At 39.4% G+C, this 25598-nt stretch overlaps 1 protein-coding gene across 20 annotated transcripts in view; it reads right to left on the reverse strand.

Annotated features, from left to right (window-relative positions):
* Positions 1-25598, reverse strand: part of Erc1 (ELKS/RAB6-interacting/CAST family member 1) — a 277389-nt gene that overhangs the window by 99444 nt on the left and 152347 nt on the right. For all 20 annotated transcript variants that reach the window (XR_003956155.1, XR_003956153.1, XR_003956152.1 and 17 more), the window contains one exon: positions 24332-24492. Coding sequence is in view for 14 of the 20 variants with exons in the window: in XM_006505373.4 (XP_006505436.1) it covers positions 24332-24492 (161 nt within the window). In the remaining 6 variants the exon portion in view is untranslated. The remainder of the gene's footprint in view (positions 1-24331; positions 24493-25598) is intronic.

Here is a 25598-nt window from a genome sequence, read left to right on the forward strand (position 1 = left end):
ACAATTCATAACAGTAGCAAAATTACAGTTATGAAGTAGCAACAAAAAATAATTTTATGATTGGGGGTCACCACAACATAAAAAACTGTATTAAAAAGTCGCAGTAGGAAGGGTGAGAAGTACTGGGCTAAGTTATTTCATAATTGGCAGAATAGATTAAATGAGCTTAATTATGCATTATGAGTAGGCCTGTAAATTCTGTACTTTTAAAGTAATTTCTCACAAATTTATGAGACAGACATTTACTACTTTATATACATGAAATGAGAGCACAATAATGTCAGTGTCACACATTGTATAATTAAATCCAATTCTAAGTTGAAAACTCATGCTTTTATTGCTATATTAAAGAAACATAATATTAAAATATTATATAGGTAATACATTCACTCCCCACCTTTCTCCATGCAGATTAGATTTTTAACACAGCTACGCATGTGATTTACCAGTCAGACTATAAACTCAGGTCTCATTCATACGGTTTTTCAAAAAGTATAAAGAATATATAAACGTAGTCAAAGCATGACACTGCATGCTTATGATACTAGTGTGGAGGGAACTTAGACAGCAGGGTTGAGATTCAAGAGCACTTTAGACTATACACTGTGATTCTGTCTCAAAATATTGTGCTTTATAGTTAAAAGACAAAAAAAAAAAAAACAAAAAAACAAAAAAAAAACCTTCACTCATGCTTGTTCTTACTGCCCCAGGTTAATGGTCATTATATGCCCAGCTTCAAATTTCCTTCTTTTAAAACAAATAGTAGTATATAACATTCCCATGCTGTTATTTTCATTTAATGGTATCAACTAGAAGATTTGTGTGGTGATATATACCTGAAATCAGATATCAAACAGAAACAAGTATCAACTTGGACTTGAAGTCCTCTGATCTTATGGTTCTACTTTGCAAATTTTATTCTGCAGATGTACACATATGAAATGACTTTGGCTTAAGATTATTTTCATGCTAATGAAAATCTGCATTCATATAAACTTTTACTAAATAACATATATAATAGAGGAATTTTAAAAGTAATTTAATTATTTACCAAGGGAAGAACAGTTAAATGTATTATGGAATACCATTCCCAAAGATAGGAGAGTTAACTGTGATATAGAAGGATAATACAAATGTAAACCTAAGTCAGCAGAAATTTAGTAAGTAGATATGGATATTGTCTAGTACATATAAGAATATAAAATTCTATAATACTATGTGGGGAGAGACTAATATTGGCAGCAATTCAGTAAGAGGTATCAAAGTTAAGTATGTATGTCAGACAGTGGTGGCGCATGCCTTTAACCCCAGCACTTGGGAGGCAGAGGCAGGCGGATTTCTGAGTTCGAGGCCAGTCTCGTCTACAGAGTGAGTTCTAAGACAGCCATGGTTATTCAGAGAAACCTGTCTCAAAACAAACAAACAAACAAACAAACAAACAATGTATATGTTCTTATTAGCAAATTCTATTAAAGAATATATGCTAGAGAAATATACTTACATATGTTAAAAAAAAAAAGCAAGAATAATGACATTCTCTGAACTGTAATACACCAAAACAAAAGGTTGTCAATAAGCAGAGTGTAAATGTTCAAGTTGACAAACTACAAAATTCGGATTAAAAATATGCACCAAAAAAATAAAACTGTAAGGGGATTGTGTAGGGTATGGTGCTTTGAAAGAGTTGTTGCCCATAGTCTGGGACATTCGAGTACTTGGTCTCCAGTTGGTAGAGCTGTTTGTGAGGTTTAAGAGGTATAGTCCTAGTGGAGGAAGTATGTCACTGGGAGTTGGGCATTGAGAGTCTAAAGACTCCAGCCATTTCAAGTTAGACCTCTGGTCCATGTTTCCAATTCCAGATGTGAGTACTCTTGCAGCCAGGGCCTTGCTCTGCCATCAATGGCTCAAACCTCCAGAACTGGAAGTGTAAATAACCTTTCTTCTTTGAGTTGTCTTGGTCACGGTGTTTTATCACATCTATAGTGAATGACTAATATACAGGGGAAGGGGAGGAGGGGGATTAAGAAAAGGTGTTGTGGGGACGGTAGGACGACATAGGACAAACATACCATATTACATCTGGAGTCTAATTTTTTTTTCTTGTCACTGTTTGGATCTGGGTTTCATTATGTGGCCCTGGCTGGCCTGGAAGAGCCTTTATAGAACAGGCTGACCTGAGACTCAGGGATCCACCTGGCTCTTGAGGCACCAGGAATCCATGTGAAATATACATATTTATCTATATTCTTATATATGACATGAAAGCAGAAGGGAGCTACATGAAGAGAGGAAGAGACAAGTTAGAAGGGGGACAAGAGAGGTTGTTAATGGTGTGTATTTCTATGTGTGTGTATGTGTGTAATGTGTGCATGTGCAGAGCACAATGATTCATACATATGGAAATGTCACTATGAAATCTATTATTTTGTATGCTAAGGAAAAATTTAAAACTCAATTATTCTTCATAATAAATTGGAAAACTATGTATATAATTTTATTCATATAAAGCTAAATATAAAATGTATAAAGAAATATAAAAATCCTGTTATATATATACATGTTTATATGATTTCCCATTTGTAACATGTTATTCATTACTTTAGGAATGAATCTAGTATATATGAATAGATTGAATTCAAACATGCAAGGCACATCTTTGTGATGGTACAAAGTACAGAAACTATTCTCAAAATATTGAGGCCTTATTTTCCATAAAAATTGAACCCAAGATTTTATTTATTTTTGATAAATGAAAAGACAAAGTCCAAAATAATATACCATTATAGTGAAATCTTACTATAAAGCCAGAGTGATGTTTTTAGCAACATGAATTTATGGAACTAAACCAATTACATATGGGCATTAGTTTCTACATGAAATAAAAGAATACATGTTCTACACAGGACATAACAGCATTCTGTAAAGAGAGGTCAGTACATAAACAGCAAAAAACAACATAAAAACAAATTTTGATTTATTTATTTCTCTAAGTTTTACTTCCTTTATTTTTGAGACGGAGTCTCATGTAGCTCAGGGGCTGAGCCTGTAGCCCTGAACTCTCTGATCTCCCTGCCTCTGGGATTAAAAGTATGACGCCAGCCCACCTTGTTGTTGTTGTTGCTGTTGTTTTTATGTGGTGCTAAAGGTCAAGCCCAGGCCTTCATGCAGGCTAAGCACAAGCACTCTGCCTCTGAGCCACATCTTTCAAGTTCTACAATATTTACACTCAAACTTCCCATGCTTCAAATCAGTTACGAGATGTCAGGCAGAGTAAGTTGTCTAAAACTTTTCTGTTTGGGGGCTGAGGCAATGGCGCAGGGTTAGGCCAGATCTGGCAGTCTGTTTTTAACCCCCAGAACCAACATGGTGGAAGAAAAGAGCTGACTTCTGCAAGATGTCCTCTGACGTCCATATGTATATGTAGCATAGTAGACAGAAAGCCAACACATAGGGGCAGATACTCTAGTACATGTAAAACACATCCATATACAGCAGTGGAATAAAACAAAAACAAAAACAAAAAACAGAGTCTTTTGCTTGTGTGTTTTGTTCTGGGGTAGGGAGTAGGAAAAAAAAAAAAAAAAAAAAAAACCAAACCCAAACTATGGAGGCCAGGCTGTCCTCCAAGTTGTGATGGTCCTGCCTTGGCCTCCTGAGTGCTGGGATTACATACCTGGCTCAAAAGTGCCAGTTATGATCATAGAGCCACTGGACAGTATTGTTGTTGGCTTTTAAATAGAGAGGCAATGGAATTGACATTAATACTATTAATAAGAAAGAAAAATGAAGGAAAAAAAATCACCATTTTGGAATATAAAACAGTATCACAAATAGGGCAAGTATTGCAAAGCACTGTTACAGGAACAAGGGCTCAAGGGGGGGGTTCTTTGCTACCACCCCTCCATTGTTAAGGATGGAGTTTTCTGGAAAAATCTTTTCTATAACCTCGCCTTCTACATAACAAAGCTGCGAATCACACAGTAAATTCTTGGCATTACCTTGAAGAGAGGGGGTGTGCGTAGAACTGCCACTACCCCCAACACTGAACTGCTCAGCAAATGGCTTGCTGGACCATAAACTAACCTCTGTGGAGGGCCCCATGGAGACACCCACACACTCTGCTGCTCAGTGCCAGGGCCCCCCAATACTCTGAGGGCTTATTCGCAACTCCAAATGCTCTGCCAGTTTCTCTTGGCTCCAGAGACAGCTTCACCTGCAGGGTTTCATTTTTCTGCTTGACACCTCAGTGTTGATTTTCCTATACAGGACAAAAGAGCTCTCTCCAGTGCGCCTCACACAATTACACAATTGCTCCATTGTAACTCAGGAGACGATTAATGATTGGGTTTTATTTGATTGTAGTTTTGATTAATCCTGACTGTTTAATTTGTGACCTTTGCTGGAATCCCAAGGGCTGGGATCAGAGCATGCACACTGTACCACTGTACTTGGAGCAGTTTGAGCTTGCCAATTTATTTCATGCCTCATTAGCCACAAAAGCTATGAAATTTTAGTCCAAAAAACAGCTCTTTTTTTTTTCTTCAGAGTTTGGGTACAGAATCTTGTAGGGGTTTTCATTTGTATTTAGACATGGTAAGCTAATAATTAGTCCATGTTGGTTATGCTCCAAAAGCTCTAATTCCATCTGGCAGGTGTCTTAGTGAAACTCCAAATCCAAGCAACACACATCACCACACGGCACAACACACATCACCACACGGCACAACACACATCACCACACGGCACAACACACATCACCACACGGCACAACACACATCACCATGCGGCTGCCCTACTTTCCCAGGGCACGGAGTCAGCTGGCGAAAGGGAGTGTGTGGGAGTAGATCTAGGGTTGGTTTTTCTTTTCACACATTACAACATTCTATGACATGTTTCTTTGAAATAATAACCAAATCTATATCAATAAACTCAATCTATCACATCACAGAAAGGGTGCCATTTTTAATTATTTACTACCTGACAATCAGGTCTCTGATATTTCCCTGAATAATTCATAATATCCATATGATTTATCAAAAAAAATCTTTGAGTGTATGAAGAACTAACAAACTATGAAAGAGTAGGCTACTCTTTTACTTGATATGTAAATGGACCAGCTGACTAATAACCTCACTACAAAGCCAAAGGACACATGAATGTGCACTGCTTTGCTTATGGCTGGTATGGTCCATATCACATCATAGGACCCAATGACTCAAGCTCACTGTTTTTGTTTTGCTTTGGCCATATTTTTTTTTAATACATCTAACTTTCAATCATCTTAAAGGCATTTAAAAGTAATTCCAGTTTCAAGCACTTAGAAGCAAAGTACCAGGCTCTTACTGTTCTCTAACTCAGAGAAAGCAAGCTCCCTACTGCTGAAGTTTCAGTATTGCTGCCAGGATCACATTAAGCTCCCGGGGTCAAGCCATTTTCCTGCCTCAGCCTTCAAGTAGCCAGGACTTGGACCTAGCTGTCAAAACAGTAGTGTTCTAATGGCTTACCCATATTTCTTTTCTAAAACATTCAGCATTAAGTTTCATAAAAATATATCTTTTCATATAAGGTCATTATTGGCATCATACAAGTATAAAGGACATAATTATAGTTTCACAAGTAAGCAGAATAAAAAAAAAGTTTGATAAGAAACAAAACTAAGCCGGACGTGGTGGCGCACACCTTTAATCCCAGCACTCGGGAGGCAGAGGCAGGGGGATTTCTGAGTTCGAGGCCAGCCTGGTCTACAGAGTGAGTTCCAGGACAGCCAGGGCTGTATAGAGAAACCCTGTCTTGAAAAAAGAAAAAAGAAACAAAACTAAGTAACCCAACTCAACAAGTTAACATATGGCTTATTTGAGTAATCAAATAACTGTGTTTAGTACATGCCAGGCATCAATTGGTTAATTGTTAATTCTCAATCTGGTCATGCATTAAGTAAAAGTTTGTCAAAAGAACTTCTTAAATACATAACAGAGTCACATGAACCAGTACTGAGTTAGGCTAAAAGTATCTATTAGCTTGTAAGAGATGTTTCCCGTTAGAAGCTGTGGGTCCTATGTGTTTGTTACCATTTGAAATAAGTGACAAGAAAGGTCAAGATTCACAGAGTCATTCTATAAATTCAAGCCTGGTAACGGTCTCTTCTATTTTAGTACACACAAGACTAGAATATAAACAAACAGAATATTGCATAGGGAAAACAGCAGTAGAAAAGTAATGAGTCTATGTAAATTTGGTAAGAGGCACTCTTCATGTTTAAAAATACCCAGAGTGTAGAAGCAGGGGTTTAGTGTATAGCTGAGTCTTAGTGGATTTTTGTGTGTGTTGTTTTTTTCAGTTTTTCTGAGTTAGGCCTTTGCTATGTAGTCCTGATTGGCCCTCCAAGTAGATGCATCAGGTTGAAATTATGGCAACCTTCCTGCCTGAGTGCTGAGATAAATATGCACAACCATGTGGGGCCTTAAAGTATTTGCCTATATGCAAGAGGCCCTTGGCTTAATCCTCAGCATTGGGAAAAAAAACAAAGCAGCTACTAGGTATGGTGTTTACTGCCTAAAATTGAATTGACAGTAGACAAAAAGAATCTTAAAGCATTAGACCACTATGCAAGTTATCATGCATGTACGTGATACACACACACACACACACACACACACACACACACACACACACACAAAACCCAAATGAACAGAAAGAAACTCATATACGTTTTAGTTTAAAAATTTACCTAGTTGGGTAGTGGTTGTGCACACCTTGAATCTCAGAGCTCCGGGAAACAGAAGCAGGCAGACCTTGTGAGTTTGAGGCCAGCCTGCTCTACAGAGTGAACTCCAGAGAAGCCAGGGCACAGAGAAACACTGTTTTGAAAAAGAAACAAAGTTACCTATCTGTGTCTACAGTGGCTGGAAGGAGAATGCCCACCATAGGCTTGAGCATTTGACACTTGGGTCCCCAGCTTGTGGAGCTGTTTCAGAGCTGAGGAGGTGCAGCCTTGTTGGAGGAAACGTGTCACTAGGGGCAAGCTCTGAGAGCACATAGCCTTGCCCCATTTCTATGTGTCTGCAGTAAAAGACGTGAGCTCAGCTTCCTGCTCCTTCTGGCCATTGTTACTCACCAAGATGGACTTCTGGGTCCCTAAGCCAAAATAAGTTCTTCTATAAGTTACTTTTGGTGTGCTTTTTTACCACAGCAGCAGACAAATAAATACTCTACTGTACACTTTAAAATATAATCTGGGGGACTGAGAGGGGACATAGTAAGTTAGATGTGCACATAGGCTTGTGATGGCTGTTCTATTTCCTTGTACAGAAAGCAGCGATCAATATAGAACTATAAATGGAGTTCTCTGGGTATATACCCAGGTGTGGAAGAGCTGGGTCATAAGCTGGGTCAATTTATTGAGGAACCTCCAAACTGACTTCGATACTGTATTAATTTGTACTATACTAGCAGTGAATAGGGCTTCTTTCACATTCTTCAATGTTTCTATTCAGATTTCTTGATGATGGACTTATTTATGATGATAGTTTTATCTTGCCTCATAACTAGGGAATTTGAGCACTTTTGAATAGGTATTAGCTATTTGTAATTTTTCTTTTAAAAATTGCTCATTTCATTAGCTCCTCACTGGCTGACAGCTTTGCTTCCTTAGTGTTTAACTGAACGTGAACGTCTAATAGACTCACGTGGAAGAATGGAGCAGCCCATCAATCCAGTGACGCCTCAGCCTAAAGTAAACTGAGTCAAAGAAACCTTAGAATCGAGAAAAGGAGCAACCAGAGACAGCCTAAGAAATATTTATAAGTCAAAAATACTGTTCTACTTCCTTGACAAAAAATTGGACCATGAAGATCAAAGTCAGGAGGTTGGAGGAAAGCACTCCTTTAAGGAGGTCGGAGGAGAGCACTCCTTTAAGGAGATCGGAGGAGAGCACTCCTTTTTCCTTCTCTTTACTATTTCTTTTTGCCAGCTACTTAAGATCAAATTCAAGGTGCAAGAAGGGCAGTGGGCAGCACCAGCAGATGTCAAGAGCTCCATTTCTGGCTATTGATAGGAATGTAAACAGCAGAAAGGCCCCACCTAGGAGCAGATATTCTGTGCCCCCAACCCCGTCTAAAATGCAAAAGATGCTGTTGAGGAAGAAAGTAAGTAGTTTCCAAATAGTGAGTCTAGGATAACATAAATATTTTCGTGCTGCATGATATAAATTCAATAATCTGCAGCCAAAGGAAAAGCTTTTCTATTACTCAAATCTAATCAAATTTCATGCCATTCATAAGTAAAAACATTTTTTTTCCTATATAAACTTATCTCCACAGGAAGAGAGAAAAGCATAACTGGTCAAGTGAAATAGCCAGAGGAATATCAGCAACCTTATGAAATAATTATTCATTTTTGGACAGACAGTGGATAGTGTTTACAAATTGAATGTCATAGACAGCTACCATTTCCAAGAAATTCTGACCTAAAGAGGGCTTAACTAGCGGAATCTTGATTTGTCTAGAATGTTAGAAAAATCATTACAACTTCATTTCCTTAGAAACCAGCCCTTTTAATAGCCCTTTTCATAGCCCACTTTAGAGTCCAGTTGGGACCCAGAGTTCTGTGGCCTGAATTAGTTTCTTTCAGTTAGGTGAGTCCTAAGAGTAATGCTTTAAAATATAATTATCTTCAACTGAAGGGAAGAAGGAAAGGAAGAAAGAAGAGAGGGTGGAAGAGAGGGAAAAAGGGAGGAAGGAAGGAAGTAGAGAAAGAAGAAAGGGGAAGCAAATGGCCCTATGAATCCAGAGCATTTGTTACTGTTACATCTTAAAGGCTCATGTGTTGAGGGAATGTACCCAGCTGATCGTGCTGTTAGGAGGCACTGAAGCATTTAGGTGGGGGTTCTGGTGGGGAAGGGAGGCCATTAGAGGTGCGCCCTGAAGGAGGTTCTGAGACCTTGAAGCCTCTTCTCTTTCCATTCTGGCACCTTTCCTCTGCCATGTCTTCTCCACCCTATCACGTCAGGAGCCTAGAGGAACTAAGCCAAGGAATCAAGGACAGAGGCTGCTGAAACCTCTGAACCCATGAGCCAAAATAAACCTCTCCTTTAGACTCTCAAGTATTTCACAGCAGTAATTGGAGCTGACCAGTGTGCCAGCGTTTTATTATGTATCTATTCATCTTTGCGTGTTTGTGTGTGTGACATTATATAACAAACAATGGGGTCAAAATTAAAAAAAAATAACAACAACAACACAACACTGGAAATCACTGGCCTTAATCAATATGTCATTCTGTCTCCATACAAGCAGGTAAAGATCCAAGATCAGACTGATACAAAATCTAATCCTTTCTTCTACACTTTGATATACTAATAACTTCTAAACTGTCATGGATATGTACAATTAGATCATTTTCATTTCTATAATGTGAGCATGTTTCCAAAAAGTTACTACAGAATATTTGAAATATTTGGTGAAGCATAGTAATAGATCAGATGGTGTACAAATTTCCCATTCAATGTAGGATTATGCTACATTATTCTATCTTTGTGAAGTTTTCAATGGCCGTTGTATCCCATAAACAACCATCAAACCCAGACACTATGGCAGATGCCAACAAGAGCCTGTTGAGAGGAGCTTGATATAGCTGACTCCTGGGGGGCTCTGCCAGTGCCTGGCAAATACAGAAGTAGATGCTCACAATCATCAACTGGACAGATCACAAGGTCCCCAATGAAGGAGCTAGAGAAAGTACCCAAGGAGCTGAAGGGGTCTGAAGCCCCATAGAAGGAACATCAATATGAACTAACCAGTACCCCCAGAGCTCCTTGGAGCTATACTACCAATCAATGAAAACACATTGTGGAACTTGTGGCACTAGCTGTATATGTAGCAGAGGATGGCCTAGTCAGTCATCAATGAGAGGAGAGGCCCTAGGTCCTGTGAAGGTTCTATGCCCCAAATAGGGGAATGCCAAGAGAAGTGGGAGTGGGTGGGTTGGTGAGCAGGGGGAGTGGGGAGGGAATAGGGGATTTTTAGAGGGGAAAATAGAAAATGTAAATAAAGAAAATATCTAATAAAATATTAAAAAATTCAACATAAAGTATGGTGTCTGAAGATGTGGCATAATTCTTGCCCAGCATTCCTGAGACCCTAGATTTAACCTCTAGAATCATAGCCCCCAACAAAATAAAAGCTCCAGAAATCTCATAAGTAACAAAAAATGAACTGTTTGCAGTTCTGGAAGCAGGAAAGCATAAGATCACAGACTGGCCCACTGGTTCACAGGCGCTGCCTTCTTGCTGATTTTCTCACAAGGCAGAAAGGATACACAGAGTCTTTGGGTTTTTGTAAGGAGCAAATCACATGCATTTCATCAGCATTATCCCTTGCAGAAACCCACTCCTATTACTACAACTATAGGGGTGAAGATTTCAATATAATGATTTAGGAGTACAGGCATTCTGATTGTAGAAATAGAATTTTAAATGTTCAGTCCCACAATGAACAAAAATCAATGTGGATCAAGAAATGAGTGTTCAATATTATGCATAGGCTTAAAAACTATGCAGCACTCAGTAAGTATTTAAGTAGTAATTTTTAAAATGAAAGGATTTTCTTTCAGTATATTATTAATATGCATCTCTGTATTTCAAAATGATTACAAAACTGTTAGGGCATATTTAAATACCAAGTACTGTTAGGAAATGTTTGGTGTTTATTTTGGCCAAGGAATCATGGGAACTTTGCTGACTATGCTAGAATCAAGAGTTTCTGGAAACTTGTGTTTTAATACAAAAACACGGTTTTCCTTTGGAAAACAATATGACATAGCTTATCACGTAAAAGTTCAGAAATTCCAAGTATTATTATTGTACTTCTAGACTATAAAGAGCTTGAGTTTTAATAAAATTTCCTCACTTTAATGTAACTGGTCATTACCCTCCCCACATACACACACAGGCTTTTCCATTCTGGGTCTTTCTCTTTTGCAATATTCTAACATCCAAGGGAAATTTGCTTACTAAACAATTACTACAATTCCCCACACAATCCTACAGCTAAAGAATTAATACAATTTTGACCTAAAATTTACAATTCTATAGCTAGTTGGTATCCCTGTCACAGGCTTGGATTCTGCGTAAAAGCAACACTACTATATTTAATGCACTTGAAGCTGATCCATGCACAATGGCCTACACAATAATGACCTTTGAGTTTGTTTGTTTGTTTGTCTGTCTGTTTGTTTATTTATTTTGGTTTTTTCAAGACAGGGTTTCTCTGTGTAGCCCTGGCTGTCCTGGAACTCAATCTGTAGACCAGGCTGGCCTCGAACTCAGAAATCTGCCTGCCTCTGCCTCCCAAGTGCTGGGATTAAAGGCGTGCGCCACCACTGCCCGGTGACCTTTGAGATTTATTTCCTGATGTTCTCTGCCTTGCTTTTAGTGTTGAGGGGAGAACTAGAGTGAACAGAGTTGGCAGGGTTCACGCTGCATCACATCTACAATAGAACAGTGAGATACCATGCTTTTCTCATCACAGATTTAATTCCATTCTAGTCAATGAAAAACACAGTATCTTGTAGGCTGAAAAACCTCTTTTTACAACACTGTTTTAAAAGATAGGATAGAGGAAGAAGACAGCAGTGGGCACAAATCTAAGAGGAACAGCAATTTATAAAAATGCTTGCTTCTAATTTTAAAGAATTTTAACGAGCCAGAATCTTCCCTAAACAGTGACTGATTACCATAAAGATGTTCTGTTATTAGTTTAAAATAAACATAAAACACAGCTCTGGAACCTCCTTGTGCTTAGAAAGTGACAATGTAGTCATTAGCAGGGTATGGAGATGCACAGAAAACAAAGAGGGATTAGAGGCCAAAATATAACCAGAGTAAATAAACACCTTCCAAATCGACAGTCCTGCAGAACGCAGGCACAGAGAAGCGCATCACATCAAATTCCACACACAGTCGATATATCTCAATACTGAAAAATACATGAAGTATAGAGACTAGTATTCTGCACAGCACCAAAAAGAGACGAAGTTTGAAAAAAGAAAATACATCTTAACTCAAGAGTAAAATCACAAACAAGTTATTTTAAAAAGTACTTTCTAAATTTAATTATTCCTTTATTAGTCAAAAAAAAAAAAAAAAAACATGGCCTGACAGTTATTGTCAAGAAAAAAAAATACTGATTTTTATCTTTCTTTTCAAGATAATCTAGAGAAGCTGAGCAAACCTGAGGTCTGCAAAAGCAGCCATCTTCTCACGACAGAGAGAACACTCAGAGCAAGGGCAGGTCAGAAGGGCCTCCAGGACTTGCAAGTGTGGTGCCTGCTAGGACGGGGCGTCTGCTTACATTATCTTAGTGCAAAATCACCAACTACAATCATGTAGAGATAGTTCTATTGTTTGCGTGAGATTTGCATACTACCTTACAATTATGTAGTTACCTGGATACATTCTAACCATGATAATAACCATGAAATGAATAATTAACATACTTTAAGTTACTATAGGTTTGGTGTAGCATGTATATCTATCTGTCCTTGCCAACAAATCTTCTGACTAGGTCAACTCCACACTACATTATTTTATCACAGTAAGGCTTCTTTATGACAACAGTTCAGTTTATCTCATGGTATCAGAATTGAAAAAATTAAAGCATTTAAGCACAGTATCTTGTCAATAAGCTAATAAATTAAAACAAGGAGACCTAGAAATAAAAAGGCACAACTTCCTGTATACTGACATGTGAGCTGCAAATATGCACCCGTCTGACTGTTCTCCCTCCCAGGAAATGAGAAGCTGCAAGTGGACTGCTCTTTGGGCTGCCAGTTCTACTTCAATATTAATGTGTTAAGCAATTACCACATGGAATGGTCCCGTTAATGCCACCTGGTCTACTTCCCAGCAGTGAGCTCCACTCCCAGGCTTGCCATGGCTCATTTAAAAAGCACAGTACGCTCCCTCTATGCGCCTGCTCCTAGAGCTTATGGAGTTTAAGATATAATGAGATACGAAGGTGTTTATCATGAGGTGGACTAGAACTCTGAGCCAAAGCAACGGGAGCTGGACATTATGAGCAGGCTGGGAACACTAAGAGATTTTTCCTTTAAAGAATACTGAATAAATAAACTATTCCACAAGACACATAAAGTTTAAGTAAAGGGAAAAGTTTTAAGCAGAAGTAAGCCTTGTCGAAACGTAGAGCACAAAATAACACTTCAGAAATATAACGAGGCTGTAAAGTCCATCTCTCATCGTTGTCTTTCTGCTGCTTCACAGGGGCTGCGATTTATCCATCCCATATGCCATGGCAAAATTTTTACAACAGATACTCTCTCTATAATTCAGGAACCAAACTCACTCAATGAATGTTTCATTCTTCAAAACAGAAAACTAAATGTATAAAGTCATAGGCACAAAAATTTTACTGGGGAAATGGAGTGGGAAAATACAAAGAAAATAAATTTACTTTAGGCTTGGAACATTTCTGAAAGACACTGTGAATTCAGGTGACACAGAAAGCCTCCCATGTGTTCTGAAAGGTAAGAACACAGTACTACTACACAACACAGAAACACCATCAGGTAAGGAATGATGAATCTAACTCTGATGAATATTAAAGAAAGTCACAAATGTTGTAAAAAGAGAATATTAGAAAAATGTGAGCACTCTAAAGCTGGTCCTGGGGTCCACGCAGACGATGGGTGGAAAATCATGTGAAATTCAAATACACAAAATACAGTCTCGTGAACAGAAACTACTATGGAAAACCCAGAAGAGATAGATATTCTGGGTTATCACAGAGTAAGCAGGAAGATGCCCTGAAATGAACGGGAAGTAGTGCGGAAACATTTCCTCACAATTGGGAAATAACCTTCTACTGAAAAAAAGTGAGATTCAACAGCAACAAAAGCACTTCAAAGGGATGGGGGTGTGTATGTGTGCATCTGTATGTATACGTATGTATACTTCAGTGAATGATAGTTAGCTGAAGAGTTACCCTGGATTTCACTCCCTATTAAATCCAAAAATGGAAGTTTCAACAGGAAATAAGAGACTTCATACTGGAAAACCCAGAACCAGCAGAGGGCTTGCAATGAGTACAGCAAAGCTCTCAACCAACTGAGCTACTACTCATTTTCTCACAGCACGTTTTTCAATGCAGCCTTTCTATCTATGTATCTGCAGTAACATAATTAGAAACTTTAAAGGAAAAAAACTTGTGTCATATTAGGACCAAATGAGGTTATTTAGGAATAAACCTAGCACATATTTAAGAGTGATGCTGAGAAAAATGCACAAGATGTTAATTAAAGTCACCGTGTGTGGTTAGTACTACCAATGTGACAAGAACTAGACTCCCCTAGGAAATGAATTTCTGGGTGTAACTGTGACATCCTAAATCGCATTAACTGGTGTGTGAGGGCCCATCCCAAACGTGGGCAGGCGGCACAAAAAGGAGAAAGTGAGCCCAACACCAGCAGCCTTCCCTTCCTGCTTCCCCATGTGACCAGCTGCTTCTGCCCCTGCCACCAGGGCCTTCCTGAACCGTCCCTTCACTGTGAGCAATAAGGAAAGTACACAATATAGTCACAAAGGAGAGCTTACCAAACAGACGCAGTCCGGGATGAGACTCCATGCTATAAAAGACCACATTTTGCCTAAATTAGTCTGTAAAATCGATGCAAATTCCTATTAAAATTTCCTAAGGACTCCTTCAAAGAACGATTCAGTATCATGAAAGAGTGTAAAGATTCCAGATGGCTCTGGCGAGGAACACTGAAGAGAGATTTGCTCTACTATACAAGGGAACTTACAAGAGTAAATACAACAGCAACAAACTATCACAATGGCTAACAGGTGAATGAAAAACTATACTGAGATGCCCAGTCTACTTGGGCACACAGGAGACCTAATACTTTAGGGCTGTAATGAGACTGGCTTTCCATAAGGAAAACTAAACTAAGGAATTTTCTGTATGCCAAATATCCCCAGTACATATTTTATAAACTATGAATATCAACTGTAACATATGAGTGATTTTGTTAAAATACATAAACCCAATACAAACAAACATGTATAGGCAACTTTATTAAATTAGTATTGCCTCCTCCAGGATGATTTCCTGAAAGCTATTCTTCACTCACGGTGGCTATATAGTCTGTATTCAGCTAAAAAACCGGGTGTTTTGCTGTGTAGCACGGCTACTCTTCATAAGACAGTGTGCTCGTGTGTAAACACTTTAAGTGCAGGGAAGATAGCATCTTAATTTGTTTACCCATGTTTATCTTACTCATAACCCTTCTCAGGATTTTGGGGGCATGCAGTGAGTCCAGAACCAGTGGGCTGGAGATGGAGAGACAGCTCAGCAGTCAAGAGCACTTGCTGTTTTTGCTCAAGACCTGGGTTTCATTCCCAGAACCAACCTGTTAGCTTACTGTAATTCTAGGGAGATCTGATCCTCTCTTCTGGCCTCTCAGGGTACTGCACACATGTGATGTGCACAACATAATGAAGGCAAACACATACAGAACATAAAAGTCTTTTTAAAGGTAGGTAATGAGACTTGGTGTGAGCCTCCAGAGTAAAGAAAGTGGAAGGGCTTTAAAAGGCAAAATTACAAAAAATGTTCCAAACACCTAACAGTTTAAAACAAACAAACAAACAAACAAACAAACAAACAAAAAAGTGTAAAGGGAGGAAATATGAGATAACTTGGTTATATCATAATAGGCTATTTTGAGGAGTGCAGATTTAAAAGTCAGAAGTGTATCTAGGGACAAAATTCTGGAGGACAAACTACAACATGGAACTTCTGAAGGTTCCTGAAAATACTTATAAAATAATTACATTTAGATACTCAAGGAAAGTGAGAAACTTATTTTAACAAACAACTTGTTAGAAAAAACTGTTCTAAACTTGCGTACTGCAAACCTGTCCGAGTAGTACTTTTATTCAGTTCAGTAATGTGACCTATTCTTTCAAAGATGAAAAGTGAAAATAAATGCAAATTAAATGAGACTTCAGTATAGTTCCTGTTGTAGCAGAGGAAGCCATGATATATATGTATGTTTCTTGCTGAGTGTGGTAGTGAATGCTTTCTGTGCTGGCATTTGGGGTTCTGTGAGTTCCAAGCTACCCAGGGCTACCCAGTGCAGCCCAGTAGTGTGTAGGAAAGGAGGGAGCAGAGGCAGGGGAGAGAAAGAGGAGAAGGAAGGGGAAGGAGGGTTGAGGGTTTCCAGTGTGTTGTCTTTTATCAAAATAACACCCATGCCTGGATCACTTTCTCTAAGAGAACTATCTTGCTCTCACTAACAAGTTTAAATGTGAATTCTAGTGGTCAGCATTAGACAAAGTTGAGCTGTAAACCTAGCAACAAATGGCAATCATATAAAGGGCTAAGCCAGGCAGGCAAGGGAGGGTGCAGAGTCCATGTGTACTGAAGGAAGGGTACAACAAGGACAATACTAAATCAGAGACACACCCCAAGAGATCTGGAGAAGCAAGACCATTCTCACTGGTTCTCTGCAGACCCCTACCTACATTGTTACCTGGGAAACAGAAGCTACATGTAAAGGTTAAGAGTGTTAGTTGATGCTGCTAACTACTAAGCACCTGGCTCTCAAACACAGCAGTATTTCTAGCCAGAAAATTTCTTGCATGTTTGTTGTACTGGTTGGTTTTGTCTGTCAACTTGACACAAGCTGGAGTTATCACAGAGAAAGGAGCTTCAGTTGGGGAAATGCCTCCATGAAATCCAGCTGTAAGGCATTTTCTCAATTAGTGATCAAGGGGGGAGGTCCCCTTGTGGGTGGGACCATCTCTGGGCTGATAGTCTTGGTTCTATAAGAGAGCAGGCTGAGCAAGCCAGGGGAAGCAAGCCAGTAAAGAACATCCCTCCATGGCTTCTGCATCAGCTCCTGCTTCCTGACCTGCTTGAGTTCCAGTCCTGACTTCCTTTGGTGATAAACAGCAGTATGGAAGTGTAAGCTGTAATAAGCCCTTTCCTCCCCAGTTTGCCTCTTGGTCATGCTGTTTGTGCAGGAGTAGAAACCCTGACTACGCCATTTGTAAACGTGAACTTACTGTTTCTCCTCAAATACTCTATGCCTGCTGTGGCCTCTGCATGAGTGTCTACTTCCTACTGTTTCTCAGAATCCACAGAGAAACCACTGCGATTTTGAGTAGGATGGTATTAAAAAATATAAGTTGGATTATAATCAGGTGACTAAAGGTTTGACTGATTCACCATGGGCTACATACATCTATTTCATCAGATATTCCTTAATTACTTTTAGTAATGTTTTATACTTAAAAAACAACCTTTGAGAATTTCATATACATATATAGACACTGAATACAACTTCTACTGAGCTTACTACACAATATGCTTTGGTAACTCTATTTTGTACTGCTTTCTAGGTTCCCCTTTATTTACTACAAATGTGTGGGCATATATCTGCCTTTCCCTTTCATTCCATACCTGCTATAGACTATCTATCAGCATTAACATAACTGTATAGACGGGATTCCCTACATATTTGAATCCTCTGTATGATTCTGCAAGTGGCTTCTTCACTACACCTGCCTTGCTGGGCAAAACCTTTGGATGTAATTCCAGTGATCAATTCTTGCTTTCACTTCCTACAGTTTTGGAGTCTTATGTAGGAAATCTTTGTCTTTAGGAATATTCTCAAGTGTCTTTAGTATTTTCAAATCTGTTGTAGGTTTCATGGTCACAGCCTATTTAAAAGAAGAATCAGATAAGGGTCTGGTTTCAACCCCTACATATGGATATCCACTCTCCCCACAGTAGTTATTGGAGAAACTGTCCTTTATCTAATGGAGTTTTTTTTCTCCAATTTTCCATTTTAAAATTAGCTATTTGATGGCTAAGATTAAAAACTCAGGTGACAGCACATGTTGGCGAGAATGTGGAGAAAGAGGAACACTCCTCCATTGCTGGTGGGACTGCAAGTTGGCACAACCACTCTAGAAATTAATCTGGAGGTTCCTCAGAAAACTGGAAATAGACCTACCTGAAGACCCAGCTATACCACTCTTGAGCATATACTCAACAAATGCCCCGCCATACCACAGGGGCACATGTTCCGCTATGTTCATAGTGGCCTTATCTGTGAAAAGCTGGAAACAACACAGATGTCCCACAATGGAAGAATGGATTCAGAAAATGTGGTTCAATTACACAATGGAATATTATTCAGCTGTTAAGAATGAGGACATCATGATGTTTGCAGGCAAATGGATGGATCTAGAAAATTTCATCCTGAGTGAGGGAACTCAGACCCAGAAGGACATGCAAGGTATGCACTCACTAATAAGTGGATATTAGCCCCACCCCACCCCCAAATTACAGAATACCTAGGATACAATCCACAGAACTCAAGAAGGTTAACAAGAAGAAGGGCCCAAGTGAGGTTGCTTCAATCCCACTTGGGAGGGAGAAGAAAGCAATCATGGGAGGAAGAAAGAAGGAGGGACCTAGGTGGGAGAAAGGAAAGTGGGGGGGGGGGAACATGATCAGGTATGGGGGCTGGGGAGCAGGATAGGAGAGAAGCCCTGAGGGCCAGCAGGATGAATGGAAATATGCAACCTCGGAGGTTGGGAGGTAGGGGATCCTCTAGAATGTACTAGAGACCTGGGAGGTGAGAGACTATCAGGACTCAAAGGGAAATGCTTAGATGAAATGCTCAACAGTGGAGAGAGAGAACTCATAGAGTCTACCTCCAGTAGAAAGACAGGGCATCAAGTGAAGGGATGAGGTTGCCATCCCACAGTCAAAAACTCTGACCCAGAATTGTTCCTGTCTAAAAGCACTGCAGGGACAAAAATGGAAAAGAGACTGAGGGAAAGGTGGTCCAGTTTTTGGCCTAACTTGGGACCTATCTCAAGGGAAGGCTCCAAGGCCTGATACTTACTCATGCTATGGTGTGCTTACAGACAGGAGCCTAGCTTGGCTGTCCTCCAAAAGGTCCAACAAGCAGCTGACTGAGACAGATGCAGATACTTACACCCAACCAATGGACTGAAGTCGAGGACCACTGTGGTTGAATTAGGGAAAGGCTAAAAGAAGCTGAGGAGGATGACCCCATAGGAAGACCAGCAGTCTCAACTAACTTGGACCCCTGAGATCTCTCAGACACGGAGGCACCAACCAGGCAGCATATATTAGCTGATATGACACCCCCCCACACACACCTGACACACACACAGCAGAGGACTGCCTGGTCTGGCCTCAGTGGGAAAAGATGAGCCTAAGCCTTGAGAGACTTGAGACCCTAAGGAATGGGGAGACCTGGTAGGGGTGGGGTGTGGATATGAGGATATCCTCTTGGAGACAGAGGGGAGGAGGAATGGGATGAGGAACTGTGCAAGGGAAGACTGGGAGGTGGGTAATGACTGGACTGTACAAAATAAAAGAAATTTTTAAAAAATTTGGCTATTTGAAAATTCTGTACAATGTGTTTAGATCATATTCATCCCTCCTGCCATATCCACCTGCCTCACCTATCAACCTGACTTTGTCCTTTTTTGTTAAACACACACACACACACCAAAAATCATGAAGTTGGCATTGCTCTTATACTCTTGAATGTGTGGCCTTCCACTGGAGTGTGATGAACCCACCAGGTGCCAGACCTTTAGAAAAAAGTGATTGTATTGGAGTGTGTTTTGTTTGAGACAGTGTCTCACTATGTAGACCAGGCTGACCTTGAACTCAGAGAGATGCCCTTGCCTCTGCCTCCCAAGTGCTGGGATTAAAAGTATGTGCCAACCGGGCAGTGGTGGCACATGCCTTTAATCCCAGCACTTGGGAGGCAGAGGCAGGTGACTGATGGAGGATGCACGGCTCTAGATTCCCAAGTAACTACAGAGTTCTTTTTTTGTTCCCTTCCCTGAACAAATCAATTCTTAGAACTATTAAATTAATAGCCTGATCTTATCGACGGGGACTGCTGTAAGGTCTGCCCCGCGCAGGACAGCAGACAGCATGGACTTCTACCATCTTTCCCCAAGCCTCTGTATAAAGTGTGTAAACAACAACAACAAAAAAATTAATAGCCTGATAAACATATCTATCAAGAAAGAATGAGAAGGGACTGGAGAGAGAGTTTAGCAGTTAAAAGCATTTGCTGCTCTTCCAGAGGATTTGAGTTTGGTTCCCAACACCCTTATGAGGGAGCTCATAAACACCTCTAACTCCAGATCCAAGGAATCTGAACCTCTGGTTTCTTCAGGCACCTGCTCACACGTGACACGTACTCACTCATATTACAAGAAAAATAAAAATAAAATCTTGTTTAAAAGGAATGAACGTGTTTTCTAAGCTTTGTTTTGACTATTAAGGAGAAGGGACCACTAACTAAAATCAGAGGAGACTGAATCAGCTTGTCTGAATCTTCACTTTAACTTGACTTAAAATTAAAATTACTATAGTCATTATCTTTCTTATTTTATATTTTGTCCAGTCTCCTTCCAATCTTTTTTCTTTCTTGAAGGAAAGAGTCTAACATAAGGGTAATAAAAAAAAATCATAGTTAAAAAAAACTTCAGCATATAAAGGGAAAGAAGACCACTGTGGGATTTGGAAATAAAAAAATGTTCCTTCTCCTTAGGTTGGTTAACCAGCTCAAACGTTCCTAATGAAGCACTGGCAGGGCCCCAAGAGCACCGTTTTACATTGCCCAAACTCATGGCTGCCACTTATCTGTAACAGATGCTCCAAAGTTCTAACTCTACATGCTAGAGATGGAAAAGAACTAGTCAGTCATCTTTCTTGGTCTGATGAGGCCAGGATTGTTCCAGAAAACTGGACAATTGTAGTGCTTTACTGAAGAATTTATGTGTAAATGGGCCATGCTGTCTTCTGGTGAAAGATGACTTCTCATTCTGGGTGCAGAGCGATATGCAAGCATGGTTAGGTCCGCATGTCATTTCCCATGGCAATCCTCTGCATTTCTCTGGCACTTCATGCTCTCTAGTTACATGGAAAAGCTTTTTTGTTTGCTTAATTATTAAGAATTTAATTTAATGGCTTAAAGAATCTCGTTTTTCCTATGAATCATCACCAGGAAAAACTAAAAAAAAAAAGTTTACTATTAATTGCTTACTGTACAAGGTGCTGTTCTCAATTCTATGTAAGCAATCCACTGATCATTTCTTATGAAAGACCATCACTTCTAAAATGAGAATGTTCCTGAGCGAAGAGGCTGAATAACGTGCTGAAGCCACAGAGCCGGTGAGCGCATGAGGTCTGGGCTCTTTTACTGCTGGGATATGCTGTTCTGTGTCACTGAAACCAGACACACATCATCAGCCTCATATTCATTAATAATCACAAAGTACATCCTGAGCAAAGTCTTACAAACAAGAGACACCACAGCCAGGATGATTAGAACTGACCCAGCATATGGAGAGTAGGAGTCCAAAACAGAATGAAGACTGACTATGTGACGGGTAATCTTGGTCAACCTGACTCCACCTACAGTCACTAAAACCCAAGCAGCTGAGCACACCTTAAGTCCAGATCCTTTTAGGTTGGAAGACACCACACTCTCCACTCCACCATTTAAACCATTTGAGGCAGTAAGTAGGAAGACACACTGTAAATCTGGGCCACAACTTCTAGTGGCAGCCTAAAAAGGACACTAAAGAGGAAGATTTTGTCTTTTGGCTGTCCTCAAGAATGAGGGCACTCTTTCACTGGCAACTCTTTGATCCTCTTGCTGAGGCATCCTTCAGTGGTATTAGAACCTAATTATTTAGGGTTCCAATGTATACTGCAGTGAGCTGAGGCATACAGCCTTGGAAACTGAACAGCTATAGAATTCTTGGACTTTCTGCTATGAAATAAGCGCTGTTGGACAAGCAGGACTGCAGCCTGCAAGCCTCTCTAATAAATACATTATTAACAGTTCTATCCCTCTAGAGAACCCTGACTAGTATACTTTGGTTAGCTAGTGAAAATAAACTGAAAATTTACTAGAATCAGAATCCTTAGCATGTCATTTATAGTGTTTTGTATATAATTCAACTTAGATTAAATGCACAGTTTTTAATAGAGGATTTCTAAATCAAAGTATGGTTGTGCTAAACTTAAGAAAAACACATTTAAAATGCTTAGGTGTTTCACATTATGCTGCAGATGGAATACTAACTGGTGTTTTGGACCATTGGGAGGAACACACCAGCTGATCTACAGGGTCATAAGGAGAGAGGCCTGGTACCACCACTTTTCCTATAGTCGATCTGGACAGTGGCTATGCATATAACAACCAGATGTTAGAAGGAGAGTAATAGACAAGTAACTTACACAGTATGAAGACAGAGATAGGAGGGGAAATTTAAAAGTAACTTAAAGCCTGAAAACACTTAAAGTTTTTAAGATGGTAGAATGTATATGACAAAGCTTGTGAAATATCAGAGTTAAATCATCATAAGGGCTGTTTGGGTTCAGTGGTTCAGAGTACTGGTTGCACTTTGGGGGGACCAAGGTTTGATTCTCAGTACCCACATGTAACCCCAGTTACAAAATGCCCTCTCTGACCTTCATAGGCTTGAGGTAGACTTGTGCTGCACGTGTAAGCAAACACTCGTAGAAGAAAAACATAATTAAATCCTTTTTAAAAAAATTTGATGGCAGTTATACAGTATGAGTGACTAAGAAAGTACAGAGATGAGTCATCCCTAAACAGTGGGGGTTAGTGTTTTAGTTCAAGTTTTGTAAAATTTCTATTCTGTTGGCACACACTCTATATTCTATACTCTGTTAATCATGCGTGAGTCAAGATCATATTAATAAGTTTTGCTAATCATGGTATTTATTTTCCTGGAATAGGGCGGCAAGTAATTTTTATAATGAACTTTGGTACTGCGTTAATACAAAACAAACACACACAATTACCTTTGAATTCCAGCATTTTAAAAAAACATTGTTTCATGTAATATCAATAATAAAAGGAAATTCCAGTAGCAAACAAACTTCTATATTTCTGGAAGTTACCATCTGAAGTGAGTAGGAAAGCTCTGATAAGAAAAGGGATCAACTGTGTTTAGGAACTCAAAACAAAACTCATCCAGTGTTACGTTCACAGAACCTACAGAACCTCGGAGACCCTTATCAACTGCATTTATCCAGGTAGTACCTGTGGATACAGGTAGTCATTTATCTGCATGTATCCACAGTTCAAAGTCACATTAATAGCTTAAAGTACTAGGTGGTGGAAATATGATTATTTTAGCTAGAAAGACTGTGTATTGAAGTAAAGAAGATGGCAGGCTGGGCATGACTAGAGAAAGCACAGGAATGTTAGAGAGGATGGACCAGCGAGTGAGATGACAGAGGTAAGACACCCATGCTACAGAGAACAAAGAGCATCTCTCAGACAACAGAGAAGACAGCACAAACACAGACAACTTTACATGACACTGGGACTAAGGTAGCCCACCAGAAACTGGGTTTGGCAGAGCAGGAAAGCATTTTAGATGTGGGTGATGGTTGTTAAATGTAAATGAAACAGTACTACTACTACTACTGGAACTTCAAGAGACATGGAGACCATACTTGTTTTTAACAAAAGGTCTCAAAAGACCTGTTTGTATGTAATAGCAGATACAGATTTTAATCTCAGGAACATCATGATAGGAACCAAGAAGAAAAAGAACATAGCAATGCTTGTCTGAAAGTAACAATTTTGTAAAAAATTAAGTGTCTGGTGTGGCAAAATATTAATTAGCAAATCAATGGCTAAGTATATGGAAATTCACTCTATATTACTGCTATGTACATTTGGAAATGTACATGGCTTAAATTTTTATGTGCTAAAGTGCATGTGTGAAAAGTAAAGGGACAACGTTGTGACACTGGTCTTCTCCTTCTACATTCATGTGAGTTCTGAGGACAGAATTCAGGTCATCAGGCTTTGCAGAGTTCCTTTATGTGCTACACCACTTTATGTAGTCCTAGAGTAAGTACTTTGTTAATGTGTCTAAGACATGAGGTGATAGGAAGACATGAGAAGCAATACACTCTTCTCCAGTAGACCTGACTTCTTCAGATGAATTTAAACATTTCAAGGAGTAATCCAAAGATACACATGGTAGCACACTGTAAAATTAAGTACAAAAGAGGTTAAAAAAAAATTATTCTGCTTTGAGCAGGATTTGTGCCACGCTTGAGAAAATTTGTTCTAGGAAGTAGGAGAAACAAGTTGGCATTGTAATTGGGCTTCATGTGCTAGGATGATACCCAAAGATGAAAGAGCACACTCAGCTCAACTAAGTGGAGCCAACGAACAGAGGTGCGAGACTTACTTCATTTCCAGAACTTCCTCTAAGTGTTTCCTCCTCTCTGCCCGGAGATTGGTTAGGTGCGTCTCCTTCTCGGCCAGAGACTGCTGGGTGGAGGACAGCTTAGCTTTCATGGACTCCAGTTCCTGCTTCACCTTCTCCATAGCCATCAACAGCTCTTCCACCTATGACAGACACACACAGAAAGGGAAAAAGTAAAACACCATGGTCAATTGCAGAGAGTGCTGCTTGGCCATGGGCAACTCCTGAGCTGTTAAACTGGAAGGCGCACAAGGTCATTTTGAAAGTTCCAAACTCTTTCTGATCATGTATATATATCAAGAATAAACAGGGTGTAGATTTACCTCTGTGGTATAGAGTTTACCCATGACTATAAGTTTAGCACCTAGCAAACAACAGCAACAACACATATACACACCCCACACCCCCAGATAGATAGATAGATAGATAGATAGATAGATAGATAGATAGATAGATAGATAGATAGATGTAATAAGAAAAGTTTAATAGGGAGAGGCACAGCAAAGTGGCTCAGTTAGTAAAGTACTTGCTTCATAAGCTTAATGATGAAGTATGGCCTGAATTCAATCCTTTGAATCAAAAACAAACAAACAAAAAAGATCAAAGAGCCAAAAGGGGAGAAATAACTCCACAAAGTCCGTGAAGCAGTCTCCTGACCTGCACGGGAAGCACGTGTGCACCCCTACATCACACATACACCAGCCCCACACACAACAAATGAAATATAAGCCACAAAATAATAACAATTATTTATAAGGGGATCATAGGAAAGAACAGACAAGCCTGAGTAACAGAAACAGCATAGACAGAGAGCAGTGCTTATACATCTGGACTAAGTTCTATTGCTTATACCGCTAAAGAGTTTTTTAAAAAAACAAAAAACTAAAACTATATGATCAGGTAAAAGAGGCACTATACTTTAAAAAGCTCCTGGCAAGGGGAAGCCTTGACAGGAAAAGATCTGGAACAAACAAAACACATGTGCAAGGGAACAAAACTACAGAATGCTAAAGACAAAGAAGAAAAATAAAGAGAGGAAAGTCTAAATGTCAGAAGCCATTTTCACTTATTCTGATTATTTGCCAAATTTGAATTACTTAAATAAACATGTTTAATTAAAAAGTGAAAACTAAAATTGGACATAGTACTACCGGAGGATCCAGCAATACCTCTCCTGGGCATATATCCAGAAGATGCCCCAACTGGTAAGAAGGACACATGCTCCACTATGTTCATAGCAGCCTTATTT

Source organism: Mus musculus, chromosome 6 (assembly GCF_000001635.26).
Source record: "Mus musculus strain C57BL/6J chromosome 6, GRCm38.p6 C57BL/6J".
Classification (NCBI taxonomy): domain Eukaryota; kingdom Metazoa; phylum Chordata; class Mammalia; order Rodentia; family Muridae; genus Mus; species Mus musculus.